The 23,248-nt window shown below is 36.2% G+C and overlaps 1 protein-coding gene across 1 annotated transcript; it reads right to left on the bottom strand.

Moving 5' to 3' along the window:
* Nucleotides 1-2,297: 2,297 nt before the first annotated feature.
* LOC145782138 (tumor suppressor candidate 2-like) lies at nt 2,298-15,683 on the bottom strand. Its single transcript, XM_082593894.1, has 3 exons — nt 15,489-15,683; nt 14,683-14,797; nt 2,298-3,783 (listed from the first exon to the last, which is right to left on the bottom strand). Exons 1-3 carry the CDS (start codon nt 15,632-15,634, stop codon nt 3,718-3,720), a joined length of 327 nt encoding a protein of 108 aa, XP_082450020.1. The 5' UTR covers nt 15,635-15,683; the 3' UTR covers nt 2,298-3,717.
* Between the last annotated feature and the right edge of the window lie 7,565 nt (nt 15,684-23,248).

Below are 23,248 nucleotides of genomic sequence, written 5' to 3'. Positions count from 1 at the left end.
GACAGCATTTTATGACGACTTATGGTTACTTTAACGTAAGACTTAACACTAAGTCGCATTGTAAACCGTTGGCTTGAGCGAAACGCTTCCATCCAGTGTACAGTTGATTCTTTTATGCAGTTTCTTCATCTTTTTTTTACACGTGTTGCCTCGTACTTTTCCGTTTTAGTCAAATTATCACTTAAAGTGACTCCACAATGGATAGGCGGATATCCAAATCCACACTTGAGCCACTTCAAAGTAGGTGTAACTTACTTGGTACCAAACTACCTTGTTTTCATTGTGGCTACCCATGGTACTACATATCCATTATCCAATGTTGTTTTATGTCTCCCATCCGACTGTTTGCCTCTCTTTGTGCCAAACTTTAACTGAATACGGCACACAGACGTAACGACCATATTGGTTCACTTGCTGTTTTCACTTAGCCTAAGTCATTTATCAGTTCATAAATTTTGATCAAAACGCGTTCTCAGCGTGTTTTTAACATTACTTTTACAGTGTTTTCACGAGTATGGTGTACGTCTGCACTGGAAGGAGGTAGCGTTCTGTCTTACTGCTGTGCGCGGTAACATGGTTTTTAACTAGTGACTGTATCCAGCGTAGTTCATCAACCCAGTGTTAAAATCCTCATTATACCTTGTTGTACAATGATTGTGTTCTCATGACATGGCAGTTCAAAAGTGATTTTGGGAACTTTTGAGGTTCTTCTGCTACACGGCTACCCAGCCAGCAAATCGATTGTTTTTTTCACGGATCAGACGATTTGAAAAAAGAACCGTTTTGCTTGCTGGGTATTTTATCACGCGACGGGTGATTATATGCAGTCTCATGGAAGCCGTAATAGGTTCTCCAAACGACAAAAGGGACTCGTATTGTGACACGGAACTTCGTGTAAATGTCAATAAAACGTTTTAGAAGAATACTTTGACGTGTCACACTTGTACGGGTGATGAACTGTCGTGTGATAAAATTTCACCAGACCCTCAGTCGATTTCTTGCCAGGAACCACTCTGGTAAGAACGAACGGAAAGGTTCTCACGGCAGTGATTGTTGCACTCCATATGTACACTCAGTCTGACAATTGGGATCGTTAAGATTTGAAGTCGATTTAAAGTCATACTTTAAAACTTTTCTGATGTTTCAAATGAAGCAAGTCTTCAACAAAACCTGTCAGAATGTTAACTATTTGTGGACAGATTCACGGTCATATGCAGCATGTTTTATCTCGGTTATGACTGCGTGTGTTTTCAGCCACATGTGCAGATATCCCACACAGTAAAAACGACGGATTTTACTGTCTGGGGTGTGTTTGGCAATTAAACTGGTTTCAAGTGCTAAATTGCACTTCTCTTGTGCAAGAATATATTTCGGTAGATAGACTGACGCAGCCTATCTGGTGTTACTGCCTGTTGATTCATTGTCGTTTTCTTGCAAAATCTCTCGATTGCGATTTTAGAAGTTTTTGACGCATACTTATTTTCTTATATTATGTTTTGTATCATGTCATTTTAAGAAGTTGTAAATAAAAGCTAATTTATACTTTTAGCGTCTGGCAGTCATGTGATGAACCTCTCGACCTCAATGAGCTGTTTTACAAGTTCAGTTTTTTGTCGTATCCATTCCTTCACCTGATGCTTGAAGATTAAGTGGGTGGGAAGACAAGGAAGCCAACCCATGCAGCAAAATCCGCCACTTTTACATTAACGTCAGCAGACGTTGAATCAACGTAAAAATGACGAATTTTTCTGTCTGGGAATCTTCGTATCCATCTTTAATCATGCCGTTGAGCGTCTTGCCACAGACGCATGTTTTTGAGTGCTACAGGACCAGCATTCTTTCGAACATCGTACCAGAGCTAGAGCCACTCGCCAAATTTGCAAAACTTGGCTTTTTAACAATTTTCTTCGCCAAAAAGGAAAATGGTTCAGTTGGATAAGTTCATGAATGAAGGAACAGCAAGATCAAGCAACGCTGGTTCGACTCCAGAGATGTGCACTGGAACAACTGGTTTGAAAAGCGGCTCTTCATTCAGTGGATTGAATAATCAGACACAACGAATGCTAATACAGGCATCAACACAGTGGAAAGTTCACTTAGTCAACCTTGGTAACTACGCCTGCGTCAATGATCCAAAGCTTGTAAATATGCGAAACTGCCAGGATAGGATAGAGCTGCGAAACTGCTTCAAAAGAAGCTTTCTTAGTCCAAGGATCAAGATTCCTATTAATCGATAACAGAATATTGAAACCAGCGTGAACGAATAAAAAGATTGTTTTAAAAACCACATCTTATCAACAGCCAGAGCATAAACTTTGTAATGGCGATGAAAAAATACCAACATGCAAAATTGCACAAACGTTGTGACACGCACCACAAAATGCTGACGGGTTTTCAGTAGATTCGACAGTTGACACACATTTAAATCGCTTAGTCAACTTTTGAGTCAAGATTCTTCTACAGTTAGGTAGCCTACACATCGAACCGCGAACGTATTCTACTCATATTATAATAAAAGTAGGAAAAACATTTTCAGTCCAACAATGAGGCAAATTTATTCAGTTTACAGAGTTATTAAGACTTGCCGCTTTTTTTTCGAGAGGATAAATCGCCTGCAATAACTTAGACAGAGTTTACTTTCTTGCAGTGATAAACATGTAAATTGATCGTTGCACACACACGTACAACCTACCTAGGACCTATTTGCTGAGGATGAAGTCCTCCCAAAGTGTTAAATACTGTAGTAGCATGCAGCTGCAATAAGACGTGATAATATGCATAACTACACAAAACTTGCCCCTTGCAAAGTTCTTTCGTCACAGTAGGTCTATGAAACCTATCGAAGTCAACAAATTAATTTCTTGATTGTTTGTTAGAAAAACTAAACACATAAAGAATGCTAGAGTCCACACTCAAGATCAGAATTCATAGAAACACGTTAAAATAAACGCGCTTTAAAAGTCGACATTCCTGTTTGATTATGAAATTCAGTATTTCAATTTTCAAACAACACTTAAGTCTCGTCGACAACACTAATATTCGCAGAAATCAAATGCATTATTTGCAGCTTCTGAAAACAAAGCAAGCTACCTTCAAAATTACCAAAAAACATGCATGGGCGGATCCAGATTCATTTAGGAAGGATTACATAGTAAACTTTATGAATTAATTGGCTACTTAGGAAAGATATCTTTGACATGTTCGTATAGGGGTCAGCAGTTGTGCCAAGAAAAGTCTTTCTATTGAAGTACTTTAGTGTGCCTGATTGGGCACTTTCGCTGTGGAGGCAAAATTGAAATGAGCAAGAAGTCAACGTAGCCAAGTTTTTGCATTCACCACTGTATAAAGTGTCATAACATGAACAATAATTACCGTTTATTAATTTTGTTTTAACATTTTTGCGATCAAAAGCACCATTTTACCACATATAGTCTAATATTTTGGACGCTTGTCATAAAATAAAGACTATTAAAACTTAATTTTGGTGCACTCTAGTACTATCTAGTACACTAGGGAATATTGAACCGGTTGAAACGCTGGAAGGAAGGAAAGAAGCTTGAGTCCCCTGTGGATCCGTCTATGACTAAGCATACAAACACAAGAGAGGTCAAAGAATTTCACAGTGAAAAAAAACGACAATGAAGAACACCCGTAACGTTCCACGATGCTTTCTACTTCCTCTTGTGGTGACTTCTTGCAGTAAATCCAGTTACTTATCTATCCCTCATAGATTACAACAGGAAAATCAACATGCAACCTTGGAACTTTCAGCGCAATCTTTCCCTGTTTCACAAGATCAAATATTGAAGATTAGATGATTAAAATCAAAAATTTAGAAGACTATTTAGTATATACATAAGATTAAAAGATGCTGGCAAAAGTGTTACTAAAGAAAGATTTGAAAAGTCTAGTTTTGGTTTCCAAATGATAACCACGCGTTGCTTCTTAAAGCATAATCCATTTAAATTGATAGCATGTATAAACTATTAAATGCCAATTTCTCTATCGATTTAAAGATGAAACATTCAAAGAAAGTATGACAGCATTCTCCATACCATTGGCTATATGTTGCCGTGATATTAACCATAAAAGAAAAAATATTAAGCAGTAACAATTATGGCAAAGGCTGTAGTTACCCTACATCAGTGATACATGATGTCATGCGCTCCAGTGTGTCTTTTGAAACATATGGTCGGCTTGGTCGCGCATTACATTACAAACACCAATAAAAAAGGCAAAATCATTGAAATTAAAAATAATAATAAACATTGAAAAATGCTTTTCAATAACTATTTGTCAGTGAGAAAATGCTTTGTTTAAAAATCAATTCAAAAAAAATGTTAAAAGAAGCAAAAGGATTTTAGTTTATGCTCAATGTGACAACATAAAGTGCAATGAAAATGTGATGCAAAAGATTATAGACTCTGAAAGTAGCAAAAAAACACAATCCTCACATGAGCTGCTTCAAATTCTACCTTTCTGTGGACTTTTGCTTCATTCAGCATGTGTTGTTAATTAATCGCTTTGATTTATCAAAAATAAAAAAATAAATTGAATCAACTTTACCAAAACTAAAAATGCACTTCTAACAATCTAAGCAGTGTTAAAGGGGCAGACAAGTCCATTTTCAAATGCAAATTGAGAGTTGAAACACATAGAGGGGATATTCAAAAACACGTTGCACTTGTTTTTATGAAAAAATACTCATTTGTTCTCACGCAATCTTAAAACAAAGTTCTGGTTTTGTAATTCGAACACACACCACATGAACTGTTGTCGAAATAAAAAAAATTCTCACGTGACGTCATGAGAGTACAACTGCTGGGCAAATATTTTGCTTGTTCGAGGTGTGAGATGCGTTTACAGCAGTGAATAAGATTATTCCAAGTTACAATTAAAGTTCAGATTTAGTTTATTGTAGCCTTGGTGCTAGCTTACATCATTTTACAGACTACACTAAACTTTTTATTGGACGTTTAACCTAAACATTTTGGACTAGACCTTGCAGTGTTTGCATAGTTTTGATGGTATTTAACAGCAAGAGGTTCAGACAGTCAAGGGTTGCAGAGATTTGCATTTATTTTTTACTTCATGATTAGTCAGTGCTGTGTGCACGATAGGCCTACCTACCAGTCTCAGTATTTACTCATGTATGTCAAATTGTGATTGTGTATTGGCTAGACAAGTACAGCAGGCCTATTTCAATGTGCATTCTTCCCCAGTGCTGTGTGAGTAAACTAAGCTAAACCTGTAACAATTCGGTACTCATCATGCCAAATCGGTGTGTTGTCTATGGCTGTTCATTAGGGTGTGGCTGGTCCCGACCAAAAATTAAATACTTTACTAAATCAGCTCTTCTTTTGGCATACTCTGTGGATGGGTGATACAAACTCACCTGCAAAATTTTAGCTGATTTCGACAACATTTAGGTGTAGCACACGGGATTTAAAGATTGCGCAATCACGCAGCACCGAAAATAGTCAAAAATTGCTTGTTTTTTAACATTTTTCAATAATACAAGCATATTTTCAACTAAAAAATGTATTATTGGCCTATGTCAAAGTAGGCCTAAGTATTGTTTGCATTATAATATTTGGGTATTATTGTGATAGTTTATTTGCTTTTTCTCCTAATTTCCATAAATTTTTGAGATTTTTTTTCGTCGAAGCAACAAAAAACTTCGATGTTTGAAAATTTGTCATTTCATACAGACACAGTACTACACAAACACAGTTAAAACCAATATTAAATATAATACACATTAGCATAGCAACAATGTTTATAATGTACCGTATACAGAAACCAGGTTTTTGAACTATCTCCAGAGGAACGTTTACGCTGGTTAGGAAGAACCTTTCGATCATTCTCAACAACTTGGAGAATGTTCTGATACTTTTCTTCAGTTTTGGAGTGATGTAAGAAATCAGAAGCAAGCTTCACCCCTCTTTCAGTAGTATCATTTGAAACGTTCACTGTTGATAATAGCTTTATACTTTGTTGATAAGAAGCATCAGACTCCCAACTTTCAACTGGTAGTTCAAGGAATGCTGTATTAATTTTAAACAAATCAAAAAACATCCATGAATCAGCGCCGACAAATTGATCTAAAGAAGATGACGATGATACCTCCTTGAGAAACTGTGGTTTTCCATAACCTTTTTCAGCAGAGAAACCAATTCGGTTGATGAATTTTGTACCTTTATCAAAGCTCTTAAATTTTGTTGCAATTTTTTCCTTTGAAGACAAGTTAACCTTAGAACTAAACAGGGAAAATGGTATCAAATCTTTTGTAAGGTACCAGTGATGCTTTGCAAATGACGCGATTGCGATAGTGGAAATTTCCTCATCAACATCTTTATATGCGAAAAAATTACTTATTAGTTCCAGGTCATTGTAAGGTGCATCAACTGCAATTTGGCAAGTAAACCACCATGGCACATACACAAACACTATGAAATTTACAAATCGTTTCAACTTTAAAAATTGTGATGATGACAAAATTACATTTTTTTTCAATTCAGTTTTAATCTTGTTTTCAAAAAGAACAATCTTAATTGCATACAAAACTCGTGCCATCCACCGTGCCTGATGGAGTGCACCAGGCTTTAACAATAACATCGTGTAATTATCAAGTTCCACTAAGTTTGAGCCAGCGTATATCAATGAAAGTTGCAACATCTCTCTGTAGTCATCCCTGCACCGAAATCTCGTATTCGCAGCCATCATAGAGGTAGCTGTTTCAATTAGTTGTGCTTTACAGTCGTATAAAAACTCTGCATTATTAACATCTTTCCAATTGAAAACATTTAATTCCGCAAAATCTTGATTTGTAATACTGTCCCAGTTTGTTTTAAAGCGATTAAATAAAGTGTAATTTGGTCCTCTGGATGCTTCAATTTTGAGTTTGTCATATACATGAGTTAATATGATTTCACCAACATGGTGTCTGCAAGCAAACCACAGTAAACCTTTATTCAACTTATCCTGAATATATATACAAGCTCCACTTTTGTGCCCAGTGTTCGATGCAGTTGTATCAAAAACCATTCCTGCAATTGAAGTTTCACTCACACTCCATGTCTTAAGGAGTGAACAGGTAACTTCTGCAATAGAAGGCCCGGTTTGGCCTGCAACTTGGTGTGTGTGCATTGCCGGCACGCCAAGAAGTTTGGAATTTCCATTACCACTAATTAAAATTGGGATCCTTTCAATTGTTTTGTCCTTGTTGTTCAGTGTATCCATTAGCTTCCCGTCCCAATGTATTAATCCAACTTCTGGTGACTTCCATGTTTCCCGAATGCATTCTGCAATTTTCTTACTTGATGTAATCCTATAACGATACGACTGAGAACAGTGTAGATTCACTTTTTTGGGATTACCAGAGCAGGCAACAATAAATGACTCAAGCAGCGCAGATAAAGCAGTTGGAGAGATATTGTTGCGAATAGCAGTAGAATTTATTACTGGTGACTTTAAAACATCATGGGGAACAAATATGTTAGTTCCAGTTTTCACTGTTCTATCGTGAGACTTTTTGGGTTCTAAACTAACAGCCATGTCATGAATATCCCAATCATTATCCTCAGCTTCTGATTCTGTAAGTATATTACATAGTGTTGATGTCGATGGTTCTTGGTTCGTAGCTTCAAAGAATTTTTGTTTTGATTCAGTTTGTCTCAATTCTCGCTTCTTTTCAATTTTTGTTTGGACTTTATTTATTCCGGCTATTGTTGCTTTTCGGTTTGACATCATATCCATTAGAAATGCTATGTCTTCCTGAATTTGGACATTTTCTTCAGCCTTTTTACCTACTTTAGATTTGGTCATATTAGCAATAGGGTTTTTTATCCAGAATGGCATAGTCTCATTCATCTTCTGCTTAAATTTTGTCAGCTTTGGATTCTCGCCCTCTCTTCTTTCCAAGCTGAGTTTCATTATTGACTTATACTCATTAAATAACAATTCAATCCTTTTTGTTATGTTATTTTTTGCAATACATGGTATATGATAGTTGTTTTCTCATAGAATTTTAAAACTTCATCTGCAACCTTTTTGGCAGCTGGTCTGATGGTGTCTTGCTGCTTTGAAAAATCATTATTACGAAAAAATTCCTTCCAAGCAATTACTGACTTTAATATTTGTTTGTGAGTTGGAAGACGAGCTCCGTGAATAATTCTGTCATCATCATGAGGTAACGAATTAAAGATAAAAAAACGTTGATCCTGGTTTCTGGTTTTTATGCTCATTTTTGATGCTTGATGAATGGTGTATTACATTTAGAGTATCATTATATTACTTTTCTAAACTGACCCGTAAATAGATTGAACAATATTGAACACTTTTCACTGTATGGATGCTGCAGTGTAGCATAACTAATATACTACACATCAGTATCAGTACAACTCGAATAAAATCAATAAAACACGTTAGAATGGAAACTGTCATTATATCACTCTACGCTATATTCATACTGCACTAGCCTACTTAGTCTAAACAGGCCTAATAACACTACCTACTACTTAACAGGAACAGACTATATCAGTGATTGTCTGATTGACTTTAATTAATTGCACACAGTACATTAATTACCTTTCTGAATCATACTGAATTTGACTGCTGTAAAAAGTACATAGACCTATGCAGTGCATGACTGCACATTGGAAGATTTAGCTGTGCACAATCAAGCTAGAATAGATAACAATTGGCTATTATGACATATACCTTAATGGAAATTTACCAAAACATGCTTGTAAAGTTCCATGTAATGAGCTATTAGCTGGGACATTGTATTGAAAAACTTAAAAATCATGTTTTTTTAATTAACTTGAAAAATTGAACAGCTGGAACTTACTTTGACGACAAAAAATCTATAAAAATTGAGAAAAAAACAAATAAATTATCACAGTAACACCCAAATATTATAATACAAACAATAAAATTAGTTTGCGTTCTTCTGGTGACTATATACTAGGTTACCTCGTGATGTTAAAGATGATAACTAGCTTTAGTATTTCCGACGTTTCGTCAGTCAGCACGACTGACTTTATCAAGGTGGCTAAAACAGGTTAACACAACCTGTTCAGCAACGATGGCACAACACAAAAACATACTGATAAAATGAGTAAAGTAAAGCAGCAAGAATCAGAATTAAAACACGCAACGATACCTAGAGGTTAAACTAAAAGCAGTGAATGCCTAAAACCAGTAGGCTACTTTCCAACAGCGTAAATTTATCTATCTATTGGGCCACTGTCAATAGAGACTTGATAAAGTCAGTCGTGCTGACTGACGAAACGTCGGAAATACTAAAGCTAGTTATCATCTTTAACATCACGAGGTAACCTAGTATATAGTCACCAGAAGAACGCAAACTAATTTTATTACCAAATGCCTGGTGAACAGTCTCTCTCTGTTTTTAATACAAACAATACTTACTTTGACATAGGCCAATAATGCCTTTTATAGTTGAAAATATGCTGGTATTATTGAAAAATGTTAAAAAACAAGCAATTTTTGACTATTTTCGGTGCCGCGTGATTGCGCAATCTTTAAATCCCGTGTGCTACACCTAAATGTTGTCGAAATCAGCTAAAATTTTGCAGGTGAGTTTGTATCACCCATCCACAGAGTATGCTAAAAGAAGAGCTGATTTGAATAACATAAGGAGACCAGCCACACCCTACTGTTCATCTGGCGGTTCTTCTACTGATAAAATTTCTTTGTTCCATTTTCCAAAAAATCGTACCATAAAAAAGAAATGGAACAAGTTTGTAAACACCACAAGAGTGTGGCCAGGATCAACAAAGTCCAGTACAATATGTCGACTCCATTTCAAGGAAACAGATTTTCAAAATCTTTTTCAATTTAACATGGGTCATGCCACACGTCTCAATTTAAACCTTAATGCATGCCCTTCAATTTTTCCAAACAAAAACATTTCAACAACTTTGCAACCGTTTGATTCAAAGTCCAGTGGAGAGACAACTCCACAACAAAATTCCATTTTATCCATGCGACCGGCTGCTAGGAAGCGTCAAGTTCTGGAGGTAATTTTAAGCTAACAATTATATTTCTACATGTTTGTTATGAAGTACCGTACATAAGTAGAGAAGTAGCATCCTTGAGAAATTGTTTTCCATACAGTTTACAATATGTATGCTGCCTGCTGATATAGTGATTCCCAGCTACATGCAGTTTTAAAACGTCCCATGTATAATTCACCAAGTGCAGTAACAAAAAAAGTCCTTCGTATATACATTGTTGTTTTCTTTTTCAGTTACTGGCTAGGGATCCACCCAAATTCGTAACCTGAACAATTCGTACCCTGAAAAGATCCAGAGAAAAAAATTAAAAAAAGCCGAAGTTGCTGATCGGAGTTTCCACAAACAAACAAAAACTCTTAGGATCATTACCGGAAATTTTAAAATGTTTGCAGAAACCCCGATCAACCCTAACCCTTTTAAAATGTTTGCGGAAACTGCAATCAGCAACTTCGGCAAACTCTTAGGATCATTAACGGAAATTTTAAAATGTTTGCGGAAAAATGGAAACTGCAATCAGCGACTTCGGCTTTGTTCTGTTTTTTCTCTCGATCTTTTCCGTTTGTTTGTGGAAACTCCAATCAGCGACTTCGGCTTTTTTAATTTTTTCTCTCAATCTTTTCAAGGTACAAATTGTTCAGGGTATAAATTAGGTTGCACCCACTGGCTAGCACTAGTGTTGACAATGAAAAAGCTGAACACACTGAATTGCAGGAAGATGCAATGGTAATGTTTAGTGTATAAATGTGGGTTTTACAGTATTTGTTACTGTTGTTGTAATGTGCTATTGTGCGTTCTTCTGTTTATAGTTGTCCTGGTATTCTAATGTGTCATGCCAAACAGAAATGGTTACTTGTGATGCTGCAACACAATATGACGTGTTAGATTTCCGTGTTTGTTCATCAAAAGGATGCCAAGCTGCCTTGAAGCCAAGGAGTGCGGCGAAAGGTAAGAAACTTTAACTCTATAATATGACATATTATGAAATAACAGTAGTGTACATTTTAAAAGCTTTGGAAAGAGAAGTGATGCCAAATAATACTGTAAAAGTTGCTTTGCTTGATTTGAAATACTGTATGTTTATTGCAGCAACTCAGGCGAATGCCCTGGTATCAACACAATCTGTAGGTGTGACCTGACACACCGTGACACAAGATTGAATAAAATAGTGGATTTGCAACTTCTTCAGGTATGGACTTCAGCCAGTACATCGATCAGTCGCTGGAGCATAGTTTGACTGTGGATGTGGCGCTATATAAATATTGTTATTATTATTATTACATGTATTCTGGGTTTTTTTTTTCGCTGAGACTTTTCGGTCATTTGTCCAAAATGACTTGAAAAAATTCGGTCATTTTTTATTTATTTCGGTCATTTTTTCTGATGAAAATATTTCCTTTGAAGTAGCTGATACAAACGAAAATTTGCACTTCCTGACTAGCTACAACATTAAGTTTCGCTGAGAAACGTTGTCGTGTTTTATCTGAGAAAAGTTAGAACAGACAAACGTTACTTCCAGTCTTCGAAATTAGCATATTTTTACTTTTGCAAAAACATTGTCGAGGCCAAATGGCAAAAGTTGAAATTGCCTCGGCAATTGCATGTGAACGTTTATTACGAAAAAATTGTACCAAAACATGTAAAGCGAGAAGCGAAAAATATACTAGAGTAGTCTATCACGACCGCACTGTTAGATTTCTTGTGATGTAATAATACCAAAACTACCGATAAAGCGAGCAACGCGATACGCACGCTGAACTTACAGTAATTCAAGTTATATAACTCACGGGGGAAAAGTAAGTTAATTTTGGGTTGATTCAATGTTCGAGGCAACACAAATCGATTTAATTTTCCCGGCGGGTTATATTGCGTAACAACAGTACCCAATAAGAAATTTACGTTTGTTTTACATTAATTCGACATCTAGTGACGTTGAATTATCATAAAATAACGTTAATTGCTCAACCAGGTACTGGTAACAAATTAATAGCTCCCCGCGAAAAGATTGCCTCGATTTACGTTTACACTAACATAATTTCGGCACAATTGGGATACTGCGAGCAACACAAAGTCGCGAGACGCGATAAGGAGTAGATGCTTAGACTAATTTGACGTCTACTATCGTTGAATCAATGCAAATAGGGTGATATTTTTATAAAAGATTCAATTCTCCCAGCTGGGCACGTGTCTAAGCGCCGGCAAAGTAGGAAGTAACTCAAATAAAACATAGTAAGAGTCCAGCAATAGTAAGAGTCTGGTGTAGTCCAAGAAAATTACTTTTTTTTTGTAATCTTTTGGTCCTTACAAGCGCTCCTGTGGCCTCAGCATTTTCATTGCCAACGCTAATGCGCCATTCATGCATCTGCGTCGGCAAGTGCCGATTGCCCACGCTAATTTCGAAGAATGACTTCTGTATTTGCGTTATCACATATAATAAGACATTGGATCAACGTTTAAACACCAAGTCTACGTCTTGTATTTCCGATTGACAAAAAATCGTACAGTGGCGCAAGAAGCTTCTTTGCAATTACTGAAATCGATTTGAGCGTGTACATATTTTTTCTGACATTTTGACCGAATTGACTATATTTTTTTCGGACATTTTGCTAAAAAATCAGTCAATGACCGATAAATGACCGAAAAAAAAAACCCAGCATGTATTTACATTTTATACTTTAGCTAGCAAATCCAGCTTCTATTTACATGACTCATTGAAAAACCAGTATGTCTTGTAACAAATTTACGTTTATTTTACGTATGTTTGTACGTTATACCCAGACAACAAAATCTCTCGTTTTTACATTGATTCAACGTCTGCAGACGTTGAATCAATGTAAAAATAAGAGATTTTCTTGCAGTGTTCAGTTAAAGGGACTTTTTGTTACCGTACTTAAAGTTCTGATCCTGTGAGACTGACTTACTTTGTTCGTTTTATATTATTGGCTTGTGTTTTGCAGATGTACTTCGTTTCTTAGTTCATTTAAACCTAATAAATGGTCGTTTCAGTGTGAACATACTTTTCTCAAAACTGCTCGTAAACAGGCCAACTTCGACCAGAAAGCAGCAACGTAATGATGATTTATTGATGCTAAGCTATTTCTGAAAGATTTCAACGGTTCGAGAAAAAGTTTTCTCTGCCTGTAAAATGTTGTATCGTAGTTTTATAAAATATTTCTGGAATCTTCCTTGGTTTCGTATTACCTGAATTTCTGAAAGATAGCAGAACCTATAGGAAATTCACTGAAACGATACAAGTTGTATTTGGCTGTACAATGTACATGCTTTCCATTGCCAAGTCAAGAAAAATTTGCGGCCATCTCCCATCGAATCGGCACATACAACACTCGCGGCCATAGCGTTTGCCGCTAAGAGTAGATAAAACAGATTGTGCAAAATTGATATGTTTAATGTTGTTGCAGAGCAATGTATGTGGTTGCAGCAATGCGATGGAAAAGGCTGGGCTAGTTAAATGTATGGATTTCGTTGAGAGATGTGGCTTTGATGTGCGGGTGAAACTCCGCCATCCACAAATCATTGCATATATGCGGGATCACAAGCCAGAAGTTGAACATGTGTTTGATGTCTGGCATGTTGCGAAAGGTACAGTTAGAATATTGTCACAATGAATGTGACTGCTACTTTATGCAATACTGGTAGCTGACTGATGGGTTTTATTTTATTAGGATTTTGGAGATACAAGAGTAAATATAACCAAAAGTTGTTTTTACAGATGCTATAAGCACATTTCCCACAGATAGTTTGTTCGGAGGATCTGGGGTTATCTTGGAAGATCAATCCGTGTGCCTCTGACGTCATGCGTCGTTTCGGCCATTAGATCGAAGTTTCCAAGGACAAAAACAAATACGTTGAGTATAAGTGTCCTGATTAGAAATAAAGTCACAATACAAAGTCTGCTTTGAGAAAAGCTTTTCCATGTGCACAGAAAGAGAAAGTGAATATTGTACATGTACAGTAAGCTATACTAGAGGTCTTGAGAGAATCTTCCTAGTTCTTTACAAACTAATATGGTACTCGTCAAAAGGTAGTTGCTTTCAGTGTTCATTTTATCAACTACTGAGCCGCTTACAATCGACATAAATAGTTTATTCTATTTGTTGGAAACGTCACTACAAACAACCGCTTACACTGCATCTTGCGCGAACACAAATCAGCTTGTACTCTCATGACGTCACACGTGATTATCGCACGGTTCAGTGCGCGCGCGTGCCGCCAACAACTATAGAGCAAACAAAAACGGCCCTACAAAGGAAACGCAATCAAATTTTGGGAAAATTTCAACGACAACCCTTTATTATAAACGCCTAGAGCACATACAAACAAAAAAATCGCAAAGTACAATTTGGACTTGCATGGCCTTTTAAACCAAGGTCCTATGAAACTATGCACACAGACGTTTCAGACGAGCCATGTGACTTGACAGAGAAATGAACAACTAACTAAACTAGCAAATTAGCTTTTATTCTTGTTGAAGAATCGACAAAGGAAAAAAGTGAGCTCATGCTTGAGTGACGAGGTGATCATAGCCTCAGAAGCTATTGCTACCGTATATTATAACTTTAGCTAGTTAATGCAAAATATAAAAATAAACAAAGTTAACAAACCATCGATTGACCAATAATACCTGTTTGTGCAATCCTTTTGTTATTTTCTTTAATTTAAATTTTCCAGAGGATTTGTCGCTTGTTTCACGATAAAACTCATGCGCTAAATGTCCATCTTCGTCAAAATATTGAGAACTACATAAAATTAAAATACTCGATTCAAAAACTTGTGAATTTGCATTAACATTTGGCAGTGGCTATTTGACCGGCTCCAGTCTTTGAATCTGAAACACTATTTGACCGGTCATGACGTATTCTTTTTTCCTTTTCTCTCTGAAAGCAAAAGACGAGAGGAGAAGAAAAAAGTGGTATATAAGTTCTAAATTCAACAATTTTATTCAATTGAGTCCGTGGCGAGTGCGATTTTTCTCAGGCTGGTGTTCGCAAGGGTGTGAGTCCGATACTATCCCGAAGCGCTTTTTTTTTAATTAAATTTTGATCCAAATTGAACTCAATCATTAGGCTGCTGCATTTTTGTGGTCAATTTTTAATTCGAGTAGCTTTTTTACGTCTTTTCAAATATAAGTAATAAAGTTAGAGTATTTTTAATTTGCTGGATTTTGAGAATTTCTCTGGGTAAGTTTCCGTTTGTCGTAAGAGGATGTGACCGTGTTTGCCGAACAACGCATTACATTTTTGCTCTCAACAAGTTAGTTTAGTGGCTGTAAAAAGTTACTTGTTGTAAGCATGACCGGTCAAATAGGGGTTCAGATTCAAAGACCGGAGCCGGTCAAATAGCCACTGCCTTACCATTTACAGCACAATAATTTAATTTAGTGTAGTTGAAGTGGATAACTTTTTTATTTGTTAATAATTTTGCTCACACCTGCTTCGAGTTAGGACAAATGGTGACCCTTTAAAACCAATGACTGAGTTGGAACTTAAAGCATTTGATGAAACAGGATCATCAGAGGAGGTTCCTGTCACATAATCCATTCCTTTTTTTAAATACTTTCCTGTTTGTCCACCCATTTTTTATCAAACAACCATACACTTGGGATAACAAAATTCATAAATATAAACGTTGTCTGCAAGTAAAAATACTTTTATTCATAATGGTGGTTGGTGGTAATGGTAGATTGCTTTTATGGTCTCAAATCTACCCTGGATCTAAGGGTAATAACCGCCTTGCCAAAAGGAATATTACTGTAAATGACCATCAGCATCATAATGGTTTGGCAGAGAGCAAAGCCCTAACCCTCGCAACACCTGTCATACAACAATGCTTCTGATAGCAACCAACACTGTCAGAAACATAGTCACTTTGTTTAATTAAATCGTCATGTGAACTTTTACCTTGTATGTAGGACTACTCATTGTACCTTACTGTATACAACTAAGCCTATACATTTCTTACAAATTATCGCATATTGCAATAAAACCACAACATGATGCAGACCAAGAAATGAATGAGGCTGTTCACCAGGGATTTAGTTAAATAACATGATATACGGTCTTCTTAATGCAAACTGAGCTGAATTGCATACCGTAGAAGTTGAATTTTATTTTGCATGTTTGGTTGGTACCGTTGGTTTACAGCAACATGGTCCTGTGTTTTGCCATGCTAGACAGGTAGTCACTACCTGATCTAGCCCCCTGAAGACATTAGTCAAGTCTGACAAAACATTAGAAACAAAACATTAGAATAAAAACAGATTATCAACTTATACATCATGTGACAGTTCAGATTGGTCTGCACTAGAAGAACGTATATCATGTCATTCAAAAAAAAATCAAACCTAGCCTACAGAGGAATGTGAAGCGTGACCATAAATACAGTTGATCACTATGTCTGGGCCTACATTGAAAGAAGCTTATGTCAGTTTAGTCAGGTACAAAGAAACCTAAAATTAAAACTGACTTGACTTGACAAATGACAACAGCAAAACAAAGGTACCGTACAGAGTTGCCGGATATCCACCAACAAGTGTTTTTTTTTTTCATGAAATCACTTCAACATTTCTCAATGTATTGAAAACTTTCTCAAACTCATAAGCTAGGCCAAATCTTTGGTTTAAAATCCAATCACACTTCGACTAAGGGTAAAGATGTCTCCAACAACAAAAAGATTTCAGATCTTGGGAGTGGTGAAGGATAACATTTTTGCAAATCAAACTGCACACATCACAAAAAAGGTCCCGTACCATACAGTAAGATTAGGATATCCACTTTTTTCAGGTGGTGAAAAATTGCATCATTTTCTAAAACGTCTAAGTGTCTATTAAAATGTTACTGTTTGGAATCAACAGTGGTATTTTTATAACAAATTTCCACAAATTACCGGAATTCTTTTATCTTAAATATAAATGTTTATTAAAAAATTTGTACAATGATCACTCCTGAAACGTATCATCCGCTTATTTCTCCACACAGTTTTTTTTTATGTTGCCCTGTGTTATTCCATTGTTAATGTATTATGTAAAGTGCTGGTATTGTGCTATATATTATATATATTATATATGTGTTAATGTTCTTAATTTTGTGTCTTCTGTTTAAATGTTTGGGTGGTAGCTGACTTTGGTGACCTTTTGGTCTTTCGCTGCCATCCTTGTTGTGCGAATTATTTGTGTTTATTGTGTTTTTGCTTTTTGTGTCTTTCTTTTTCGCCAACAAAACAAAAAATAAACTGAACTGAACTGGGAGTAGGCTACTGCTATCTCAAGAGCAGGGTTAAGATTAGGACATGATCATCGATTTAGCAAAGAAAAAGAAGTGTCAGCTGAAGAAAACAAAGAGTTTGTACTTTGGTTTTTAAAAACGTGATTACGTGAAAATAAAATGAGAGACTAACATTTTACAAAGAGAAGAATAAGCAGCAAGAAAAAAACACACTGATTTTTTCCAATTTTTCTTCTTTGTTAAATCTTTGCAGTAGCGTAGCCAGGAATTTTGAAAGGGGGGGTTTTGACCACCCAACGGCGGGGGGTCTGGGGGGCCTCCCCCAGAAAATTTTGAAAAATTACTTTGAATTTGGTGCATTCTGAGAGCATTTTCAACAAAAATGTGGGTACGAATATTCTTGTAAAATGGTGCTGTCCGGTACCATAGCAAAAGGATAAGATCATGTTTTCTTCGGCATTTTTCGGAAAAAAAAGCTAAGTCTCTGTGTTTTCTTGTTGCTAATTCCTGGCTGAGATGTTTGAATGTTTGGTATTGGCAAAACTCGCTCTTTTAATGCAATTTTGTTTAAAATTAGGCAATTTTTTTTTTAGACTGAAAGCATCATTCTCAATATCGTGACGTCACACGCGTGCCAAGGGGGGGTTGTAATTCCCAAACCCCCCCCCCCCCCTTGGCTACGCCACTGAATCTATGATCATGTGCTAAACTGCTAACCTTTACCAAGCTTCAAGTCAGTGTTGACAGATTGGTTTGGTTTTGAATCTTTATCCGCGAAGTGACAAAGCCTTGGTAGGTAGCCTATTCCTGGTAGTTTCGCATACTTGTAAAGGCTTTTGTCAAATCAAATAGTAATGCTTGTATTTATATAGCGCTGTAGTTTATCCATCGCAGAATGCGTTGCTCTTCAGCTCATTCCAAAAGCAGACAGTGGCGTCCCCCCTTAGCTCAGTGATTACGGACCCCAGTCAAGAACAGGCGGCGCTGGTTCAGCTTTCCGTGTGTGCGCTGAAGCAACGCATTCGCATACAGCAAAGACTGCTCTCCATTCAGCAACACCAAGTGGATGGAATAATTCTTCGGTAACAACACTTCAACAACTATTGGAATCTCCAATATTTCAATAGGCCTAGCTCATTTTCAATAGCTTTTCCTTGAACTACCAGACGTGTACGAAATAATAGAAGAAATCCACCATCTAAAATTAAATAAATCAGCAGGGAGTGATGGTATCTCGCCTTATTTCTTTCGAATCTCTTCGAGTATCATAGCTTTGCCTCTATCCATCCTTTTCGACCACGCATTTTCAAACGGCATATTTCCAGATGTTCTCAAAATTGCTAAAGTCATTTTAATTTATAAATCTGGAAGCAAACTGGAAACTAATATTATACAGTAGATCAATTTCTCTACTCTCGTGCTTTTCAAAGATTCTAGAAAAGTTAATGTTCAAACGATTGACATCGTTTATAAATAAGCATTCGAGCTTAACGCCTAATCAATATGGCTTTCGTGCCAACCATTCAACGAGTCATGCTACTCTGGACATTATTACCTCTTCATATGAGCAAATGCAGAACAATAATGAATTGACTGAACTTGTTTTACTAGATCTTAAAAAAGCCTTTGACACAGTTCATCATGAGAAAGTCTTGCATAAACTCGATCATTATGGCATTCGAGGAGTTTCCAATGCTTTACTTACTTCCTACTTGAAAAACCTAAACAATTTGTGTCTATAGGACAAGAAAATTCTACATTAAAAGAAATAAAATTTGGTGTCCCTCAAGGGTCCATATTAGGACCACTTCACTTTTTACTATAGCCTACATAAATGATCTATCTAACTGTGTTTTTTGTGTTTCTAGATTATTTACTGATGACACTTGTATTGTCATTAAAGCCGATAATTTATTAAGTCTTCAAAGTTTAATTAATCTTGAACTGAAAGGAATCCAATGTTGGATCACTGCCAATTCACTCACCATGCTTCTAAGTCTAACTTTTTAATAATTGCACCCAAGACCAACCAAATATCTACTAATGTAGAAATATTTTACGTCGATACCCAACAAAAAACGTTGAAAAAAAAACTTTTCAATATTTTGCAGTAACTTGAAAAAGCACTTGCGTTTTGAAAATTAACCTCTAACCAGAGTCACTATATGCTCTGCTCTAACAACCTATGCTGTAACTCTTTAATTATCTGACTGTATTATTGATTGTTGCACCATATCCTGGTATAGCATGCCTTTCCAAATGCCACTTTTGTAAATTTATCCTACATATCATATATTACTATATTATACATTAACATATCTTACTATACATATATCTTATATATTACACCCGACCGGATAAGGATGATGAGTACTATCTTTACTCTTCCATGAATAAGCTACTATATCATTTTGTATAATTTAATATTTGCCAGATAAGAATATATCACTAAGTTACTACCAGCTTGCATCTAACTACTCCCTGATTATTATAAGCTATTATGTTCGTTCAGAGGATCGCTTGACTTTTCGTAAGATTATTATTTAGGTTGGTTTGAAAAAGTTGCTTGAAACAACTCAGACACTACATCCTTCATCGGCACTACCAAAGAATCTCCACCTCTCATTAGCGATACCAAAAATCCCTCATTGACGATACCAATGCGATTTATTGACGATACCAATGCGATACCAAAAATCCCTCACTGACCATCCCTCATTGACGCTATAAAAGATGATTTAACTCTTATTAGAAATACCAAAAACACGCTGCTATATCATCATGCTTCTTATGCTCTTACATGCGCAGGAAATTAATTTAAAAAACAAAGCTTTTTTAACTATTTTATCTTGATAATGAGCTGCCATATTATGTATTTGTTCTGCAATATATAGGCTACTTAATATCGTTGCTGCGAACACTTTATTTCTGTATGAAATCTGTAAATAGTCCTTGTTTTGATAGTCCGTTACGTAATTTCAATATGTGTGTGTAACTGTGTATATTAGTTTGTTTTTGTGATGTTGGGTTCAGTCGTGTTCTCATTGCTTTAAGAATTGGCGCTCCAGTTGTTCCAGGAACGAGGAGGCGACTGATTCTTAACTAATTCATCAACTTATTTTAAAATATCAGGTTTGGTGGCCGTGCTTAACTATATTTATTGATGCATATACCGCAATATTAGATCCTTTCATGCACGTCTTAAACCATTAAGGTTTTGCCACCTTTTCCTTTTGTTAGTTTTGTTACTGTATTTCTTTTTCACAATATCATTTCTTTTTGCATTCTGACAAAGAAAAATAAATTGAATTGAATTGAATTGACACGGCTAAAAACCTTGGTATCTTCATTGACAAAAATCTCTCTTTTCTTCCTCATATTGGTGCTCTATCTTCCAAACCCTTCAAATCTGTTGGCATACTCTCTAAATGGAAACATTGCTTATCAACCAAAGCTATGCTTCAGCTGTACTATTCTCTGGTGCATCTTTACCTAATATACGGACTGACTATTTGGGGGTCGTCATACAAAACACATATTGGAAAGCTTGGTGTTTTGCAAAACAAAGCAGTCAATGCTGTTGCGAAAGGCAAATGGGCTGACCATGTCACACCCTTTTATAAACAACTCAATATCCTAAAGTTAAAAGATCTGTACAACTTTGAAATTGCTAACTTTATGTAGGCCTACCAGTTTAGTTTTAATTTATTACCAGGCACTTTTCAAAAATACTTTAAAAAATGCTACGAAATTCACAACTTTACTACTCGGAACTCGACCAACCTAGATTACTATTATTATCGATACACAACCACTAAACTACAACGCTCTATAAAATACTCTGGTGCAAAATTTTGAAATAATATATCAGTTGAAATCCGCAAATCCTCCTTCACAACTTTTAAAAGAATGTTCAAAAAGAAAATTATTGACTCATATTAGGCAAATGCTAAATTAACCTACCGTACTAATCAGACTTGCAATTGTAACATAGGCTAGGTTGACATAGCTAAACTGTTTTTTTTTTTATAATTTCTTATTATCTTGGACAGCTTCACCGTTATTTCCAATTACAGTAGAATTCGCCTATAACGGCTTCGTTTATAACGTCAATTCGCCTATTACGTCACATTTCGCTCGGTCCCGGCAGAATTTCTATCTTTTACGTACATTGTAGTTCGGCTACAACAGCATCGCCTATAACGTCAATTCGCATGTAACAGCACCCTTTATTGGTCCCCAGACGTCTTTTGTTCGTTTATAACATCACTTTAAGCCATCACCTTTACCACGAAACGTCAGTCCTTTAATCCAGTTAGGGCTGCTGCTTGCAAAATGTCTTCCCTTTATTTTGCTACGTCGTTCGCAGCAGGGACTTTAAATAGCTGAATTAACTTTTTTCCCGCGTGAAAAACTATGTCCGTGTCAAAACCGAAACAGCTGAAGATCAATACCTTTTTTGCTAATAAACAATGAACTTCTCTACTACTGTATGTAACGAGCTGTGTTGCGCAAATTTCCTGAACCTTTCGCTTTAGGTTAATTTTTTTTAAACAATTTCTTTGTTTACTGTATTTTCTGCGTGACTTTTGTCAGTTTGGTGGTACACAGTAAACCTGACTGGATTATACATCTCTTTCTTTAATCAAAAGACAGTTTTGGAATAGTTTTCGGTAGTTCGTCTATAACGTCAATTCGGCTATAACGTCAGTTTTTGCAATCCCCTAGAGGTGCCGTCATAGGCGAATTCTACTGTATAATTATCACTGATGAGTTAAGGGTGGCTGCTTGACTTGAAGACCTTGAACGGTCACTTCGCAGCCTCCCGCTGGTGTGATGCTATCATCATTTTTATTGGTTTTTTTATTGTAATCTTTTTAACAGTTTTAGTGTACATTGTGTTTTGATTTATTGTACATCTTTTTCGCAGCGGCCAAAAACAACTATGTATCTAATAGCGCTAAATAACGAACAAGCAGAGTGAATAACATTGTCTATAGCCTAACTATAAATTAGAAGTTAAGTTATGGCGCGATTAGGAGAGAAAAAACTTTTGTTTCGTCTGTTGTGAGAATAGCACGGTACAATTACACACGGTTACAATTACACAACAATAAAACAAGGGAATCAGCTGACTCGATGACTAATAGTCTTTCGCTGCTTCCTGTTTGTTGTTGAATATATTTGTACCAATTTATACTTGTACCGTATAGCCTACTATTTTTTGCAGCAGACAAAATAAAACGTTTCTCTCTCTCTTACACACAAATTGAATAAAATAGCACCATAACAATTTAGATACCACAACAGACAGAAAGCAGCAAAAGACTATATCAGTCATCGAGTCAGGTGTTTCCCTGCTCTTAATGTGACAAATGTCAAGCATCGGCAAATTATGTTTTAGTTATTTTTTTCAGGATGGTAACGAAAGACCACAAGCAGTCATCTAGTTAGCTACCATCACCCCATAACAATAAATCTAATTATACGTTCAAAAACTTTTTCGATTAATCGGAAAAAAAACTTACGCAAAACCAGGTGTTCCCGACAATTATTCACCAAATCAAACGTCATATAAAACCGTTATGGTCTACTTAACCTAGCTGGCATCTTACGTCATGGAAATTGCTAGAAAATGTCCAAATATTGCACCATCGGTCATAAGACCTGATGAAATATTGCATTAGCCGCTTGAACACCTGTTTGAATGACTTCATAATTGTCTTTCATTGTTGCGTCACAGTTACTGTCTACGTGCATTTGAGATATCGCAAATTATTCTAGTCATTCGTAAAATTGTTTGTTGGAAGTCAGTCGCAAGTTTAACTGTTTGCTTGGTGCTTGCTAGCTGGACAAATTTTCCGTCTTTTATCCAAGTAATCTGTTCTGTAGTGACAGTTTTAGAGGCGTACGGTGTTGCGTCCCATTTTCGATAGCCGCGGGCTAATTTTACAGGAATACACTTTT

This window comes from Aplidium turbinatum, chromosome 13, assembly GCF_918807975.1.
Source record: "Aplidium turbinatum chromosome 13, kaAplTurb1.1, whole genome shotgun sequence".
Taxonomy (NCBI): domain Eukaryota; kingdom Metazoa; phylum Chordata; class Ascidiacea; order Aplousobranchia; family Polyclinidae; genus Aplidium; species Aplidium turbinatum.
This window is presented reverse-complemented; position numbering and strand designations above follow the sequence as displayed.

What these genes read in the sequence shown, in the direction of transcription:
- LOC145782138 (XM_082593894.1), bottom strand. Translation starts at nt 15,634, where the DNA reads ATGGGTGGACAAACAGGAAAGTATTTAAAAAAAGGAATGGATTATGTG. An exon ending in TTTGTCCTAACTCGAAGCAG is followed by an intron (nt 14,798 to 15,488) that starts GTGTGAGCAAAA and finishes AATTTTATGTAG; the next exon opens with TTCTCAATATTTTGACGAAG. An exon ending in CAAAAGGATTGCACAAACAG is followed by an intron (nt 3,784 to 14,682) that starts GTATTATTGGTC and finishes CTTGTGAAACAG; the next exon opens with GGAAAGATTGCGCTGAAAGT.